The sequence below is a fragment of the Leopardus geoffroyi genome, chromosome B4 (genome assembly GCF_018350155.1).
Source record: "Leopardus geoffroyi isolate Oge1 chromosome B4, O.geoffroyi_Oge1_pat1.0, whole genome shotgun sequence".
NCBI classification, from domain to species: Eukaryota; Metazoa; Chordata; class Mammalia; order Carnivora; family Felidae; genus Leopardus; species Leopardus geoffroyi.
Genome location: NC_059341.1, coordinates 123,109,572 through 123,126,852, shown reverse-complemented (window position 1 = coordinate 123,126,852; position 17,281 = coordinate 123,109,572). Strand labels below are relative to the sequence as shown.

Genomic DNA, 17,281 nt, shown 5'->3' with positions numbered 1-17,281 from the left:
GTACTTATGTAATACAACAAGAGGTTGACAAGTTTTATTCACAGAAAAATCATATAAAACTCTCTGATGTATCCTACAGGTATTAAGTACTAACAACTAATAACAACCAAAAGAAGACAAGACTTATTAATATAAACTAAATGGGTTTTGAGTATGTAGATGAAACTGATGATAACTAAAAGTTTTGTGAACTGGGACTAACTTTCCAAATGGGAATATAAACAGCATACAAATCACAGTTCCTAAAATTGTATCAAGATGAATAACTGATAGTTTAAGGGTAAATGTAAATTTGACATGAAAATTTTGTTGAACAAATGAATGAATTCCCAACCACAGAAGAGTGTATGCTAAATGAGTTAAGACCGGTTTCTTTTTGAAAAATAAGACCTGGGTGCCTGGGTGGCTCAGTCGGTTAAGCATCTGACTTCGGCTCAGGTCATAATCTCATGGTTCATGGGTTCAAGCCCCGCATCGGGCTCTGTGCTGACAGCTCACAGCCTGGAGCCTGCTTCGGAATCTGTGTCTCCCTCTCTCTCTGCCCCTGCCCTGCTCACACTCTGTCTCTGTCTCTCAAAAAGTGAATAAACATGAAAAAAAATGTATTAAGGAAAAAAGAAAAAGAAGACCAAGAAAATTTTAAACACTTAAAAAACACATTATTGGCTACTTACTGGCACAAACATTTGAAATGAGGACAGGAAAACTTATTTCAAACCAAATAAAGATATAAAGAATAGCTCTAGTCAAGAAACAATGTGAAATATTCTCCATGTCTTAATCTACAATTAATTATAGTCTGCCATAATATCTTCAGAGAGGAACAAAATGGAATTTATATAGTCTCTCAAGATTTAGTTTAAAATGTGAGTAATGAAGAGTGCCTGGGTGGCTCAGTTGGTTGAGTATCTGACTCTTGATTTTGGCTCAGGTTGTGATCTCACAGTTCATGAGATTGAGCCCCATGTTGGGCTCTACACAGAGCCTGCTTAGGATTCTCTTTTTCCCTCTCTTTCTGCCCTCTCCTGCCTTGTTCTCTCTCTCAAAATAAATAAATAAACATTAAGAAAAATAAAAAATACAATGTGAGTAATGTAGATGAGAAAACCATGTTTTCTTCATTTTCCCCTTCATTCACTGAAAAGACATTTATTGAACACTTACAAAAGCAAGTGCTTATTCCTTCCCTTCTTTTAGGTCCAGCATATAGACTAAGCCAAAGAACAATGAGCCTAGGTTGTATAAAAGGAAAGTTTCAGTATGTCAATGTCATAACTCATTTTCCATTCAATTCCTATTGTTCCATGTATGATATATATTTATAACATCCAGATCAACTTTCTATATTTATATCTTCTACAAATAAAAAAACATTTTTATCATTTTTATGACAGTACATTAAACTGTACCTTAGTTTTTTTCTCGTGCATTGACTTATGGATGCGTTCTCTTAGGGGTTTCATTGATGAATTATTCACTTGTGTGGGAGATCTATGTCCAAAGAAAAGCAAAAATCTGTAAACAAAAGTAGGTTTTTAACTTGTTTTTGCCCCTCCCCTACCCCAAAGCAGTAATGAAATAAAAAGACAACTAAATCTTGTTGTTTATAATACTAAATAAAAGTGTCAGTATTACTATTGAAAGTTCTAAATATTAATAATTTGCTATGTTAATTAATATAGTCACTACATATTTGAATTTCTGATATATGTAAGGTACTGTGTAAGATATTATGAAGGACAGAAAGTAGATTCATTCATTGCCCTGAATTCAGGCATCCTGAAGCCTAAAGTACAGGAAATAAGATACCCACACAACTAAAATTTAAAATAAAAAAGGACAAGAGCCATAGCAGGGGAATTCAAGAGAAAAATACAGTTTAGAAATAGGACGGTCAAAGAAGGCACAATGGAGAAAGAAACACTGGAGCTTTGGAGCCAGACAAACCTGGATTCCTCAATAAATTCCTTTCTGGCTTAATAGAGCCAGAGTCATAACCTCTTTAACTCAAAAGACTGTTATATAAGAATAAAGAATAGTCTATTCTAAGAAACACTCGTTTATAACCTTACATTGACTTATATTCATACACCACATTGTCCTTAATTTTATCATTTCAATGCAGACCACTAAAAATTCACTTTACCATGAATTGGTACTTGTCTGCACAATGACAATTGTAAATACTAAGGTAGCTATAAACAATTGAAATATGTTTGGACACATGATTGAGAAAAATACTTCTTTAAAATGGATGTAGGGATTAATTTTGTTTAAAAAAAAAATTCCATAAACACAAAATAACTTTCTCTACGAAAATGGTAGAATTGAATCTGAGAAAAAAATTAATCATTTATGATGTTACCTAAAAAACAAACTGTGCTGAACAGAAGTAAGGTAAAAGAACACAAAATAAAGGTTCAGTTCCTTTATACTTTTTTCATAAACCAGTGATAAATTTTCATTGCTAGGAAAATATTTGGACAATTTTGAGGTAGAATATGGAAGAATTATATCATGCCCAGATATAAAAGAATAATCACTGAAAGCTGGTGAAAAGGGTTTAAATAAATTGGAGGACAACACTGAATGACAGACCATTGCAAAGTTTCTCTTTAAAGGGAAGAGAAAAATAGAAAAGACCAAACAAGTAGGATGACTTTGTAAAGTTTCTCCACAATGTACTAAATACAATTTGAAATCGTTGTTCTAAAGTTTTACACGTTTCTATAAATGAATGCTCATTAATGAAAAATATCATCAACCTACACAACGTCTGACCTAGTTGTTGTTAAAAGTGGAGCATATCAATGTCTTGCATAGAATACTAACACTAATTTAGTAGGTGTTTGTCTTCATAATGTGAGGAAGAACCAAGAGATATCAATTCCAATTTAAGTTTGGTGTATATGCTCTCTCTGGTTCTCACGCAGAACAGCACAATCCTTGGAGGAGAGACCTTAGGTTTTGGAGCAAGACACTTTTGCTACTTGCTTAACTGTGCTCTCTTAGGCAAATTACTTCATCTTTCTCTTTCTCAAGTGTCTAATTCTTCACTTAGAAAGTGGGGATATTATTGAAAGAGGTTGCTATGAGAGCTAATATAAGTGAAAGCAGTTAGCAAAGTTCTTGACATACACGACAAAGAAAATGAATGTTTCCAAAGCAAAAAACAAGCACAAAAAAAATAAAAACAAAACCAAAAATACCTGTCATACTCTCAGAAGATACTACGCTTTTATATACAACTTTCTCACATCCAAATGTTCAATCTCCCTTTAACTTTTGTCTTCTCTCTTCACACTTTTCTGTAGTCTCCAAGTTTCTTACCATAGCATGTATTTCCTTTTACTTAATGAGGTATTTTTTCAACATTCCCTTTATAGACTAGAGTTAACATTCACATACATATAACTTCCACAATACTTACCTAAAAAGTGTAAGAATAGAAATCCCATTATGATGAATTGTGTTTTCATCATCATATAAAAGCTCTGCTTTGTTTTTGGTAGGCAAACTGGCTGCTTCCTCATCCAAAAGAACTAGTAAAATTTTCACAGTATCTCTGCCACAGTATGCAGTACCATGGTTTATAGCATAAGATTTTGGCTAGAACAAAAAATAATATTAAGTAAATGTAATAATCACCTAAGTTGGGTCAACCAGTCATTCTTTTCCATTTCTTGTGCCACCATTCTCCTCCTCTTATAGTTTAAGTAATAAAAAAAATCAGCCATGGGAAATGGCTTTAAGGCATGTAATATTTCTCCCTCAAGTCATACCAAAGTCAATCTTATCACCTTCCAAAAGCACAAAAGAATATAGAAAATAGTATCATCAGGGAAGACATTGGTTCTGATCAAAATAACATTCAGGCTTGAAGTCAGAAAATTTAGTAACTATCTAGCTATGTGACCCCAGCCTCATGACTTAATCTCCCTGTATATTTTTTTCTTTTTTATACCAAAGAGAGATGGTCTGAATACCAACCCCACAGATGGCCATAAAGATCTATTCAAATGCAAAAATTAAAAATGAGTTCACATTCATTCACTCAGTAATCCATTCATAAGTACACACCAAGTCCCAAGCACAGTGTTTGAAGCTAAGGCTACAAAGGTAAAAACCGCTGCCTCAAGGAACCCATAGTCTCCTACATAAAATAAGAAAGTAACTAACAAGTGCATTACAAAGTACTAAGGGCTATTTATTTTTTAATATTTATCTATTTTTGAAAGGGAAGGAGAGAGAGGAGAGAAAGAAGGAGAAAGAGAGATAAAGTGCATACATGCAAGCAGGTGAAGGGCAGAGAGGGAGACAGAGAAACCCAAGCAGGCTCTGCAGCTGTCAGCACAGAACCCACCACGGGGCTCATGGGAGCTTGATCTCAGGAACCGTGAGATCATGACCTGAGCTGAAATCAAGAGTCAGATGATGTTTAACCAACTGAGCCACCCATGCACCCCCTTAAGTGCCATTTCTAACAGAAGATATACATGGCATAATAGGAGCACACAAAAGGTAGTGAACAATTTACTCAGGAATCAACGATGTCTTCATAGAGGAGGAGACACATAGGGGTAGGAGAGACCGTGGTACTTTGAAGGATGAGGTAACATGATATAACTAAAGAACAAAGTAACAGAGAGAGTTATGCAGGATGAACGTGGGAAAGCTTTGTATATCTGGCAAAGAAATTATAAGTCAGTCTGTTACAGAGTTAAAATCTTTTGCTTTATTAAGCAAGGACATTAATGATTCTATTAAGATTTTTAGAAAAATGATGGCAATGTGTAAAATATATTCTAGGGTAAGAATGTTACTAAGTCTGGAGACAGGAACACAAATTAAGAGACTGTAATAGGGGCGCCTGGGTGGCGCAGACGGTTGGGCGTCCGACTTCAGCCAGGTCACGATCTCGCGGTCCGGGAGTTCGAGCCCCGCGTTGGGCTCTGGGCTGATGGCTCAGAGCCTGGAGCCTGTTTCCGATTCTGTGTCTCCCTCTCTCTCTGCCCCTCCCCCGTTCATGCTCTGTCTCACTCTGTCCCAAAAATAAATAAACGTTGAAAAAAAAAAAAAATTTAAAAAAAAAAAATAAAAAAAAAAAGAGACTGTAATAGTCCAGCTTGGAAAAGGAGACGGTAGTAGCAGTGAACTAAGATAGTAGCAGTGGAGATAAAGAAAAAAGCAGATTAGGGGCGCCTGGGTGGCTCAGGTGGGTCGAGCGTCCGACTTCGGCTCAGGTCATGATCTCGCGGTTTGTGGGTTCAAGCCCCGCGTCGGGCTCTGTGCTGACAGCTCAGAGCCTGGAGCCTGTTTCGGATTCTGTCCCTCTCTCTTTCTCTTTCTCTCTCTCTCTCTCTCTCTCTCTCTGCCCCTCCTCCACTCACACTCTGTCTCTCTCTCCTTCGGAAATAAATAAGCATTAAAAAAAATTTTTTTTAAGAAAAAAAGCAGATTAAAAGAGGAGAGCTAGAAAAACTTAGTGACTACACAGAATAAGGGAAAATATATGATAATATAATATTATACACGGACACATGTAAGCACAAACCCTGAAGATATCTCTAGCTGGGTTTGATACCAACTTACTAGTAGCAGGTGCTTTATAACTCTGGGAAAGTTCCTTAACCTCACTGTGCTTCAGTTAAATCGCTGGTAAAATAGGGGTAGGTAAAATAGGGGTAAACTAGGTAAAATGCCTAACCCATACAGCATGGTGGACATTGTGCCTAAATATCAGAGTCACCCTTTCTGAGACATCTGTTGTAGCTGCACCACTTCCCTCAGCTTCCATCAACTTGGTCTTGGCCTCCTTTCTCTACTTGGCTTGACCAAACTAACCTGTATAGCTGCACTGGAATTTTAACAAACTGCTTAGCACAATAATGATTACTAATCACATTGTATGCACTTATCACAATAATAATGACTTATCACAATATATGTGCTTAACATAGAGTTTTCATTAGTACCAGCGAGAGAAGTCCACATTGTTTAACATTAACTTATTGAGAATTATTGGATAGTATTTTTCAAAGATTTCTGATTTGACTGAACACGTAAAATTAAGAACCAGGTTGGATCTTTACTTGTTGTGACAGGAAATGGGAGAGACTGGTGCTCTTAATTACCTGACTTAGACTAATAGTAATAACGTGGTTCTCATTTGAGCCAAGCTAGTCACAGGAAGTATTAACACACATGAGACAACCACATGAGGCACACAAGGGGCAACAACCCAGAATCTCCCCTATCTCCCCTATGTCCCACCTTCAAGTTAATGTAAAAACATGCATTGTTACCGAAAAATAACTAAAAATGGTTCTGTGAATAAACAGATGAATAATAAAAAATAAGCAAAAGTCTTTCTTCATGCTCTGATTATTACAATCATACCTAATGAAAAAGAGCTTTTGTTGCTTGAGTAACTAAACTGCAATAAATGGATTATAACACATTCCCCAAAATTCTTTTCTAGAGCTGAAAACATGGTAGACAATTTCTCCTATAATACTAGTTTGTTGTACCATACAGTGTTTGATTCCCTATGTTAAAAACAAACAAACAAACAAACAAGAAACAGGTAAATATTCTGGGAATATATAGTTAAAAGATTTCTAAGTATAAGAGAAATTCCTAATGTTTGCAGTAGGCTGGTAAGAGAGGTAGAAAAGAACACATCATAAAGATTTTAAAAATTCTATTGAAGAAAAATAAACTGAATAGAAACCATTTCTCTTGCTGTTCCAGAGTACCTAGTACAGGGATCAGAACCAGAGAAACCTGGTTCTTATTTTATATTTGAGTAAATGGGAAAATAATGGTTTCATAAGAGTAATTATTGAAAAACATTACAAAACACCTTAATACCCATTAAGAATTATAAACTTCTAGTGCTACAAGGGATAGTGAAGATTATCCAATGCCTTCTTTAACAAATACACACAATTGGCCCAAAGATGTTATGATTTACTCAAGTTGAACATAATCCTATATAATCCTATTGAGAAACTTAAATTTTCAACATCTTAAACGCAGGAAACACATGCTTATGACTTAAGTAGCAATAGTAAACCATTTCTATAACAAGTAGAAGCGATAATGTTTTGTATGGAAGAATAATGAAAAATAAAAAGCTCATTACCCTTGCAGGACTGATATCAGTGGTACCAAGAATTACATCTCCTTGTTGAGAATTGATAATATTTTTAATCCTCAAATCCAAATCCTGAGCTACTTCCTCTACTGCTTTACAAAAAGGATCCCTGCTGTTCTGGCCTTTAATCAGCTGCATCTTTATCACTGAGAGTATCCGACCCCCTGCAATGCTGAAAATAGAAATAAGATCACCCTTACAATAGTATTAGAAATGACAATATGCTTATAAGCTTGAAAATATACTTCTCAGAGTGAATCAACACTTTTCAAAAAATAGGACATTGGTCTTATAAATCAAACTAACACATTTAAGAAAAGGATGATAACCATGAGAAACAAAATTTAGAAGTTTTTCTGAAAGCAAGTCATTTCAATAAAGGTAAGTTATTTCTTCCTTGATCTGAAAGCTGAAGGGAAATATTTTAGTTATATATGATACATAATAACAGTTTCAGGTGCAGTTATACACACATAATATACTTAAAAATATGTATCTTTAAATACAAGGTAATAGAAACACTACCTCTCAATTTATACCTAGAATCTTGCATTACTTTAATCTTAAAATCCATTCACTATTATTATCCTTAAATCACAGATGAGAAAATTGAGTCTCAAAAAGGTTAAATAGCTTGTCCAAGAACACAGAGTGCCTGAGCTAGGAAAGAGGTAGTGAGGACTGACCTGAAGCATGATATTACATTCTAATATGAGAATTGTTATACGTGGAAGCAGAAATTAAGCTAGTTAATACTGATCTAAAGCAAACCAGAGACTGGACCAACTAACTATGTCCAAAAGACAAGTGTTTCAAAAAACCTGAAATCAATTACTTCTTTATACTAAGCTTGAGCCTGAATGAATTTAGGTTGCAGTTCCTGCTCTAGAAGGCTGACCTAAAAAAATGTGAGAAATATATAGGAAAAGGAGTTTGATCTATTACAAGGAAGAAATTAGAGGTGTCCAACAATAGAAGAGGGCTCTTTTTTTAAGTCAGGAGATCTCCATTCCTAGAGCTATCCCTGGAAAGGTTGTGCAGTGCTGATTGAGAAGGTGGTATGGCCTGGCTATAAAGTCAGATTACCTGAGCACAAAATAACACCTGTCCCACCCCCTTCTACCTGGGGTATGCTGTTTAACTTTTCTGTGACTTTTTTTTTAAATGTTTATTTATTTATTTTGAGAGAGAAATAGAGAGTGTGTGCCCATGCACATGCAAGGGCAGAGAGAGAAAAAGAGAGAGGGAAAGAGAGAGAAACCTAAGCAGGCTCCATACTGTCAGTGCAGAGCTCAACACAGGGCTTGATCCCAAGAACTGGAAGATCATGACCTGAGCTGAAATCAAGAGTTGGAAGCTTAACCCACTGAGCCACCCAGGTGCCTCAAACTTTTCTGTGACTTTTATAGTGGCATAAAGGAAATTATGAATTAAAGTTTTAATCCATGCTGTCTTATTGCCAGGTTTTATGTTTTAGGGAAGAAGCCAGGTTTCCTAAGAAACACTGGAAATATGATTGTTTACAATCAAATAGCTGGTCCAAATAGAGATGGAAAGTTAGAAGAAAATTGCAGAGACACTTAATGTATGATTAGACCAGTGTCTCCCAAATTTGCCTAATTATCAGAATCATATTCAGCATTTGTTTAAAATATCAACTCCAGATCCCACCTTGTTGAATCACAAACTGCAGAAAAGAGTACTGAATAGCTGCATTGTTTTAAAAGTACCACAGGTGATTCTAACAACCACATAAGCTTGGGAAACATTTCATTTAAAAGAAAAAAAAAGGAAGAAAAAGCTTCTTGAGAAAGGAAGAATGCTGATTTTTACACTACCAGTTTATACTTGGCACACAGAAGAAATGATTGATATGACCACTATCACATGCGACAATCTAAAATTTTTTACAATAAGACAAAAGATACATATTTTATGATTATTCATACCGTTTGCAATACAAAAGTACTTAGGAGCTTTCCACCTTCCACTTACACTGTGGTAGACTAAATACCCTGGGGGAATATCTCACTGAGTTTGGCAGGAATAGGGGGAAATCTCTAAATACCACTTAATTTCTCCCCCAAAAAAGGAACAGACAAGAGCTGGAGTAGAAAGTTGGGAGCTACAAATGGGACGCAAGCAGAATGAATGGGTTTTCCTGAAGGCAAAAATCTCTAGCAGTACTTTGATCAGGACACAAAGCCCTGGGTGGGAGAAGGCAACCAGAGAATTTCACGTTGAGTCTGAACCTTCTGAGGGAGAAGGAACTAGTAAGGGTTGTATTAGATTTATTTTATGTATTTTATCTTTTTGAAGCTCTTTTTAAAAATTGCTTTCCTATTTGGTGATGACATAGAAAAACAATTGCTTATTGTTTACTGACCTTGTGTCCAGCAACATTGTTAAACACTACTATTAATATGAATAATTTGCCTTTAGATTTCTGGAGTTTTCTACATATACAATCATATTATCATCAAACAGAATTTTATTTCTTCCTTTTCAATTGTTACATCTATTTCTTTATCTTGCCTTACTACACTGAATTGAACATACAATATTGTGCTAAAAAGAAATGATAAGAGTAGGAACTCTTACCTTATCTTAAACCTTAAATAGAATGTTAAAACATTTTACCAGTAAGGAGGTCTGTATAGAAACCCTTTATCAGGTTAAAGCCTTTATTCTCAGTTCATTTGACACAGAGTGGGTAGCCCTGTGAGTGTGGATGTCCCAACAGACTCCTCATCTTAGACAGTCCCTAGGCTTTGTCCCTGCTCCCTCAGAGTTTACCAGCATAAGAACAGACTTTCCAAATCACCAAATACTCTCAAAATAAAAGCTGGCTTCCCTTCTTGACTTCCCTCTTTGACTTTCTTCCTTCCCCTAGTTTTTGGCCAGTATTTTTATTATAAATGCCTATTCATCAACGCATTCAAAAAGTATTTAAAAGATATGTATCCAGCATTATTAACTATTTTCAAGGGAAGGTTCAATCAGGAGACCTAACCTGCCATATACCTGACATCAGAAGTCTGAGTAAACTCTAAGAATTCTTTTATATATACAATCACTATCTTTTTCAGTGGTTTTTCCTTGATTTTCAATCAAAAGCACAGAAAGTAATTGGATGAAATGAAGCCGAAATGAAAGCACAACACTATGTGCCTCTTCTGGCAAATAATCTAATGGAAGAGTTTTGTAAGATTCAAAAGGATAATAAAACATGAAAGAGTGTTGCAATGTCAACTACAATAACAAAAAAAATGTTTTTAATGATATTAGGTAAAAGTCACCTTTGCCTCCTTTTCTCAATTCCTTCCTTCTAAAGATGATATAATTCCCTGACTGAATTAAATCAGGAAAAAGTGTGTAAGATTTGTGTTTCAGATCCTTGCCAAGCTCAACATTTTGACCTTGGTAAAAAATACCTCAAACACTAGTGCTGTGACTAGTCTATTGCTTGCTATACATTCTCTATTAGAGCCCAATATTAGCTCTTCAAAAATCTGCTCAGCAACATGGTAGTATAATCCAGACTCTTGCTTCTAGAGCCTGGAATCTCTGAAGTTGTAACTCAAATGACACCAGGATATTTGTGCTAGGCAATGGGGATACAATGAATAAAATATTTCTCTTTAAGAGGTCACAATTAACCACATGAGAAAGTGAGATATTAAAGGTATAAAGGGAGTGAAAGTGGGGAGGTAAGTGAAGAAAGAGTATTTCACGAAGGCATCCCAGAAGATACATTATGAGTACTCTGGAAAAACATCAATAGAAGAATTTAGGGGTACCTGGGTAGCTCAGTTGGTTAAGCATCCAACTTCAGCCCAGATCATGATCTCACGGTTCGTGAGTTCAAATCCCACATTGGACTCTGGATTGATGATGTGGAGCCTGTTTGGGATTCTCTCTCTCTCTCTCTCTCTCTCTCTCTCTCTCTCCCTCCCTGTTTGTCCCACCTCATTCACACTTTCTGTCTCTCTCTCTCTCTCTCTCTCTCTCTCTAAGATAAATAAATAAACTTTAAAAAAAAAAAAGGAAGAATTTAGGTGAAAAAGAGATAAACTGTACTTACTGACTACCAAATGTATCAAATTAAAGCCCTGGGGCAGAAAGAGAAAAATAAAACTAGTGAGGGAAAACAATTAAATCACCAAGCTTGTAACAAAATATTGTGAATGAAGGAGAACAATAAGCAGTAAAACACAAATGGATGGTTATACTTCAGTGTATTTATTGAATATTCTTACTTTACTGTATGGATTGGCTTTCCTCTACTATCTCCAAGAATTAGAAAGCTATTTGCTAAAACACATTTTTAAAATTTAAATATGATTAAAAGTGCTACATAAGATATATCAAAAGTGCTTCTAGAATATTTTAAATGATAAAAAATGTAACATTAGAATTTTGGACCAGAAAATTTCAACTAGATTTAACATTCTATAAATGAATAATAGTTAGTCCAATAAGTATAACTCAAGTATACATTTAAAAGTTGTCATAAATTTGAAATACATATTGGAATTTGCTTCCATTAAACAAATTGGAATTTGTTTCCATTAAATATTGGAACAACAGAGAACTAATTTATGTAACCTGAAACCCCTAATTTAAGATATTTTTCAGGAAAGTATATGCATTTTATGGTGGCACCTACTGGCAAAATGTAGAAATACAACCAAATTATAGCTAAGATGGCCTGATGAAAAGTTGGCAATGGGGAGGGAAGTGTAGGAATTGATTCTTTCATTTCTTCCCTGTCTGTTTGCCATCCTCCCTTTGATTCAAAGATTACTGTGTTTCCCTACTACCTCCACCCTATTCTACTCAGTTACAAGAGTTAAGTACATTTTTATCTCTAAGTTTTAAGGTTGAGAGACAGGCTAGAGAAAGATGCAGGCAGGAGTTAGAGCATTTAGAATTTGTATATCATACTGAAGTTTCTGGAGTCTTATCTTGTACCTAATATGAATCATTGAAGAATTTTAATCATGGAAGTAACATTCGTTGTTTCAGAAAGACCACTGGCAGTAGTGAGGGCAGCAGAATGGGGCAACTCAAAACTGGAGGAAAAAGAACAACTCAGAGAGAAGTGAAGAAGTTCAGGCAAGAAAGGATAAAATCTGAAAACAGACTTTCCATACAAAATGGAAATATAAGATAGTAGCTACAGGAATAGAGATGAGAAGAAAGAATATCAAAAACGTTAAGTAAGAAAAATTGATGGATCTTGGTGGCAGAAGGGATAGAGAAAGGAGAAAAAAGGAGTTTAAGATATGTTCCAGATTTCTGCTTAGGTAGCTTGAGAAAGAGAGGCTTCAAAAAGCTGGGGCACTTTAGAAAGAGAAAAAGGTTTGCAGGAAAGATGAAGACTTAGTTTGGGACATGTTAAGTTTTAGTTGCCTTTGAGGTCACAACCTATAGACAAAGATGTATTTTTGAAACTCAGGAAAGAGGTTTGGATCCCACTGAAATATAGATTTAGAATTTATAGATATAGAATTTATAGGAGTAGATGGAAAATAAGAGAATGAAATCTCAGAAGTATGGGGAAAAGGGTTCTAACAGAAAATGATCAAATTTAAGGACATTTGGAGTCCAAAAAAGACCATACCAAACTGATCACAAGTGATCTTTGGCAGAATAGCTTCAATAGAGTGGAACAGTGAATGATTGTGAGCCAGTTAAGTACAGACAAGTAAATAGATATTGAGTGTCTACTCTGTGCCAGAAACCATGTTAACTCTAAGGGATATTAGTGAAGAAAATCGACAAAACCCTCACAGAGTTTACAGTCTGGTGAGAAATACATATTAAATAATTAGAATTGGGAAATGGAATAAAGGACAGCATTTTTTTTTTTCAAGAATCTCAGTTATAGGGACGCCTGGGTGGCTCAGTCGGTTGAGCGTCCGACTTCAGCTCAGGTCACGATCTCGCGGTTTGTGAGTTCGAGCCCCGCGTCGGGCCTTGGGCTGATGGCTCGGAGCTTGGAGCCTGCTTCCGATTCTGTGTCTCCCTCTCTCTCTCTGCCCCTCCCCCGTTCATGCTCTGTCTCTCTCTGTCCCAAAAATAAATAAATGTTAAAAAAATTAAAAAAAAAAAAAAAAAAAAGAATCTCAGTTATAAAAGGAAGGAGAGGGGCGTCTGGGTGGCTCAGTCAGTTAAGCATCCGACTTCGGTGCAGGTCATGATCTTGCAGTTTGTGAGTTCAAGCCCTGCATCGGGCTCTGTGGTGATAGCTAGGAGCCTGGAGCCTGTTTCAGATTCTGTTTCTCCCTCTCTCTCTCTGCCCCTCCCCCACTTGCGCTCTGTCTCCCTCTGTCTCAAAAATAAACATTAGAAAATTGATTTAAAAAAAATCAAAAAAATAAAAGGAAGGAGAAGGAATTGACAAAAACAGAGAAGATCGTTTGCTGTTTTTTCTTATAATCTTTATGGACTGTGGCAAAAGTACTAGTAGAAGTTGAAATTATAAGACAAAATGAATAACCAATGAAACAATGTCCCAATAGGCTACTCATATTATCCCCACTGTAGAAAATATCCTCCCTTCTCCCCATCTGGGCTTCATATCACACCCATTCTCCATGTCCCTCTAACTCCTTCAAGTCCATACTTCAAGATTAAGCTGAACTGTAACAGCCACCCAGGTAAGTATTCCTGACCCTTTATCCCTGCCTCCCACAAATAAGGCAATTGTCCTTTCCTCTGTACATCCTCCTATTGCATAAATAGGATATATGGTTTTAGCTTTTAATAATTCTTTATGATTATGAAATGAATATATACTTAGTATACACAAATGTCACCATAAAGAAGAAATAAAGATCGCTTAGGGCACTAGACACCCACATGAATATACCCACTACTTGGACACCTACTTCTTCAGTGTCTTCACAAGAACACAGAGTGAATTACTCACTGTGACAAGACAGGATATCCACAATCTCACTGATAAGTTAAAGAATTTAAGATGCCTCATCCTAGATGCCTCTAAAATGTACTTCTATCCTGTAGATAATTTATCCAAACCAGACATTCCTCCAAAGGGAATGCAATTATAACAAACTACAGTGGACTGAACATACACATTTATATCTGCTCCCTCCTAAAGCTGCAGAGAAATGACAGAAATGCAAGTGTTTTAAATCCACGAAGAAAAAGAATGGAAGAGGAGACAATAGCAGATGACAGCAGAGACATACAATGAAAGGATGGAAAGATGAAAAGCAGACGGACATGTGGTAGCTGACTACTCAGAACAAAGAAAGCTAAAACATATGTAACTGCTAAAAGAGATTCCAATAAGAAGCGACTCCAGAAATTCTCAGATATTGAATTCAATACTGAAGACTATGATAAAGGGGCTGCAAATAAGAACTGGTTGACAGTCTTCATCAGAACACTTGACGCCTCAATCTCTTCTCCTATTCTGAGCAGTCAGGCCAGTGCACTTCCCTCCCCTCAGCATGGAAAGCAAGATCACTCCGAAGAAAGTAAGCCAGATGAGCTCTAGACCACAAGGCAATGGGAACTGAAAACAGAGAGACTACTGAGTAAAAGTCAACAGACTGAACTGGGAGACTGAGCATCAGCTCCTATGCGACTTCAAATCCCAGAATATTACTAGACTAGCTAGACTTACAGCTTTCTGAAGGAGACTAAAGGATGCCACTGTGTAAATTCTGGGGTAAGTTCCAAAGAAAAGACCTATAGTTACCGACATTGGGAGAATCCCCAACAAAGGAACTAACTGGATGCCAGACTATAATGAAATCCACTGTACAGAACTACTAATCAGCTTTATAGAGTCTCATTCTGAAATATGATGGAAGGGCTGTTCAGAATCACCATACATTTTAGGAATACCTCTAACATGAAAGATTGCAAAACAAACAAAAAAGAAAACATTCAACTTAGATAACAACAAAGACAATCCAGGAAGCAGATAAAAATAATCTTAAAAATATAATACTTTTAGATAAATAAAACATGATGTAAGATCACATTCAAACAAATGAGAGAATACAATAAAAATATTTGTCTCCTGTTTTTCTCAGAAAGCCATGTACACCAATAAGGGGTCTATCAATTAAAAATAAAGTCATGGGGCGCTTGGGTGGCTCAATCGGTTGAGCTTACGACTTCGTCTCAGGTCGTGATCTCCCGGTTTGTGAGTTCGCCCCGTGTAGGGCTCTGCGCTGACAGCTCGGAGCCTGAAGCCTACTTCGGATTCTGTGTCTCCTTCTCTCTCTGCCCCTCCCCCACTTGTGCTCTGTCTCTATCAAAAATAAATAAATGTAAAAAAATTTTTTTTAAATAAATAAATAAAGTCATGAGATTCAGAAAATAAGGCAGAGGCAAAGAAAATTCGTAAGGTAATGAAACTTCACAGTTACCACTGTGAAACAGGCCTAACAAGCAAAAGTACAAACTAAAAGAAGAAGACAGTGCATTCTCCAAAAGGAATGTCTTTAAGGGCAAAACCCAGAACTTATAGATAACCTTATTATTAGGTCTAATAAGAAGAAATTGTATAGTTTTATTGGAAAGCTTGATAAAGAATCTGTAATAAAATAGGAAGTCAAGCAATAGAAAAAAGTAGATAATTATTAACTGTAGAAAAAAAAACAGGGATGCCTGGGTGGCTCAGGTCATGATCCCGCGGTCCATAAGTTCGAGCCCCGCGTCGGGCTCTGTGCTGACAGCTCAGAGCCTGGAACCTGTTTCAGATTCTGTGTCACCCTCTCTCTCTCTGACCCTCCCCCGTTCATGCTCTGTCTCTTTGTCTCAAAAATAAATAAACGTTAAAAAAAAAAAATCTATACAAGAAAGGAAGTATAATCACAGCATATCACATAGCTTAGGTGTAGGCAGTATTTACAGAGTCATAATAAAAAAATTCTAAAACATAACAAGCTGAAATTGTAGTATAACTAGATATGAAGGATGAACGAAGTCTGTGTGTATCTGTGTGCCTAACAGAAGGGAGAAGACAGAAAAGGGGGGCTGGGAGGTTGGCATAGGAAGTTAATACTGTCTAAAACTGAAAAAATCAACAAATAGCTGAATAAAAATTTCATTTAAATGAGGTAAATCTAAAAACAAAAAAACATAAGTCAATTCATCTGCAGAGGACTATTTTACTGTAAGTCCATAATGCCACTTGACTTTAACAAAATATACCTATATTTGCTTTGCTAAAAATAAAATATTTTTTTAAATTATCTGTGATCTCAGAAGAAACAGCCAGCCAATATATTTGAAAGTTCAGAAGATGTCACTATTATTGACTATAAGTCATATTCAAAAAACCTCTTCCAAATTTACTTCCTTGGAATGGATATCCACAAAGAAGACAGAAGGATGTAATTCAGAATAAAATCCTAAGAAAAAAATCCTTCTTGGAATCTTACAATGAAAAGAAGTTTCATGAAATAAGATATAGTGATTAAAAGAATGGGTTCCAGGTTCAGAACTGAGTTCAGATCCCAGCTCTGCTACTTAAATAACAATGTGACTGAGTTAAATTACTTAGTCCCAGTGCTTCAGTTTCTTCCTCTCTAAACTGGCTGTATATACAGTACCCATAATGTAAGGCTGCTGTAATGATCAAACGATAACCCCCACAAAGAGCTTAATACAATGCCTGACACATAAAAAGTGTTGAATAAATACCAGCTCTTTTTATTAGTACAATGCTAAAGCATACCAACCAAATTGACAGTGATCTACCATGATTGCTAACATATACAATGCACTTCTGTTTCCCACCAAATTACTCTCAAAATTACTTATCATCCAAGATGCATATATTATAAATAGGAGTCTATCAGATACGAAGATCTTACTTCCAATATAATATAAAAACAAATTCCAGATAAACTAAAGATTTACACCCAAGAAAAGGAAAAAATAGTAGCAGGAAGTAGAATATAGATTACATCATATCTCTATCAATTTCCTTACTCATTCCGGGCATAAGTTTCCTTTATTGCTAAATAAAAACTTTAAAGAAATGATCTATTCAGTCATGTCCAGTCCTCCAAAATCTATTTATTCCAGAAAAAGACAAACAGAAATCCCTCTTCTATAGTCAAATTTAAT

The 17,281-nt window shown here is 35.8% G+C and overlaps 1 protein-coding gene across 1 annotated transcript in view; it reads right to left on the bottom strand.

Annotated features, from left to right (window-relative positions):
* The window catches only part of LOC123590768 (PARP1 binding protein), a 74,249-nt gene that overhangs the window by 21,008 nt on the left and 35,960 nt on the right, over positions 1-17,281 (bottom strand). The window contains exons 7-9 of the mRNA XM_045464242.1: positions 7,148-7,331; positions 3,431-3,609; positions 1,410-1,491 (exon numbers count right to left, since the gene is read on the bottom strand). Coding sequence (XP_045320198.1) covers positions 1,410-1,491; positions 3,431-3,609; positions 7,148-7,331 — 445 coding nt within the window. The remainder of the gene's footprint in view (positions 1-1,409; positions 1,492-3,430; positions 3,610-7,147; positions 7,332-17,281) is intronic.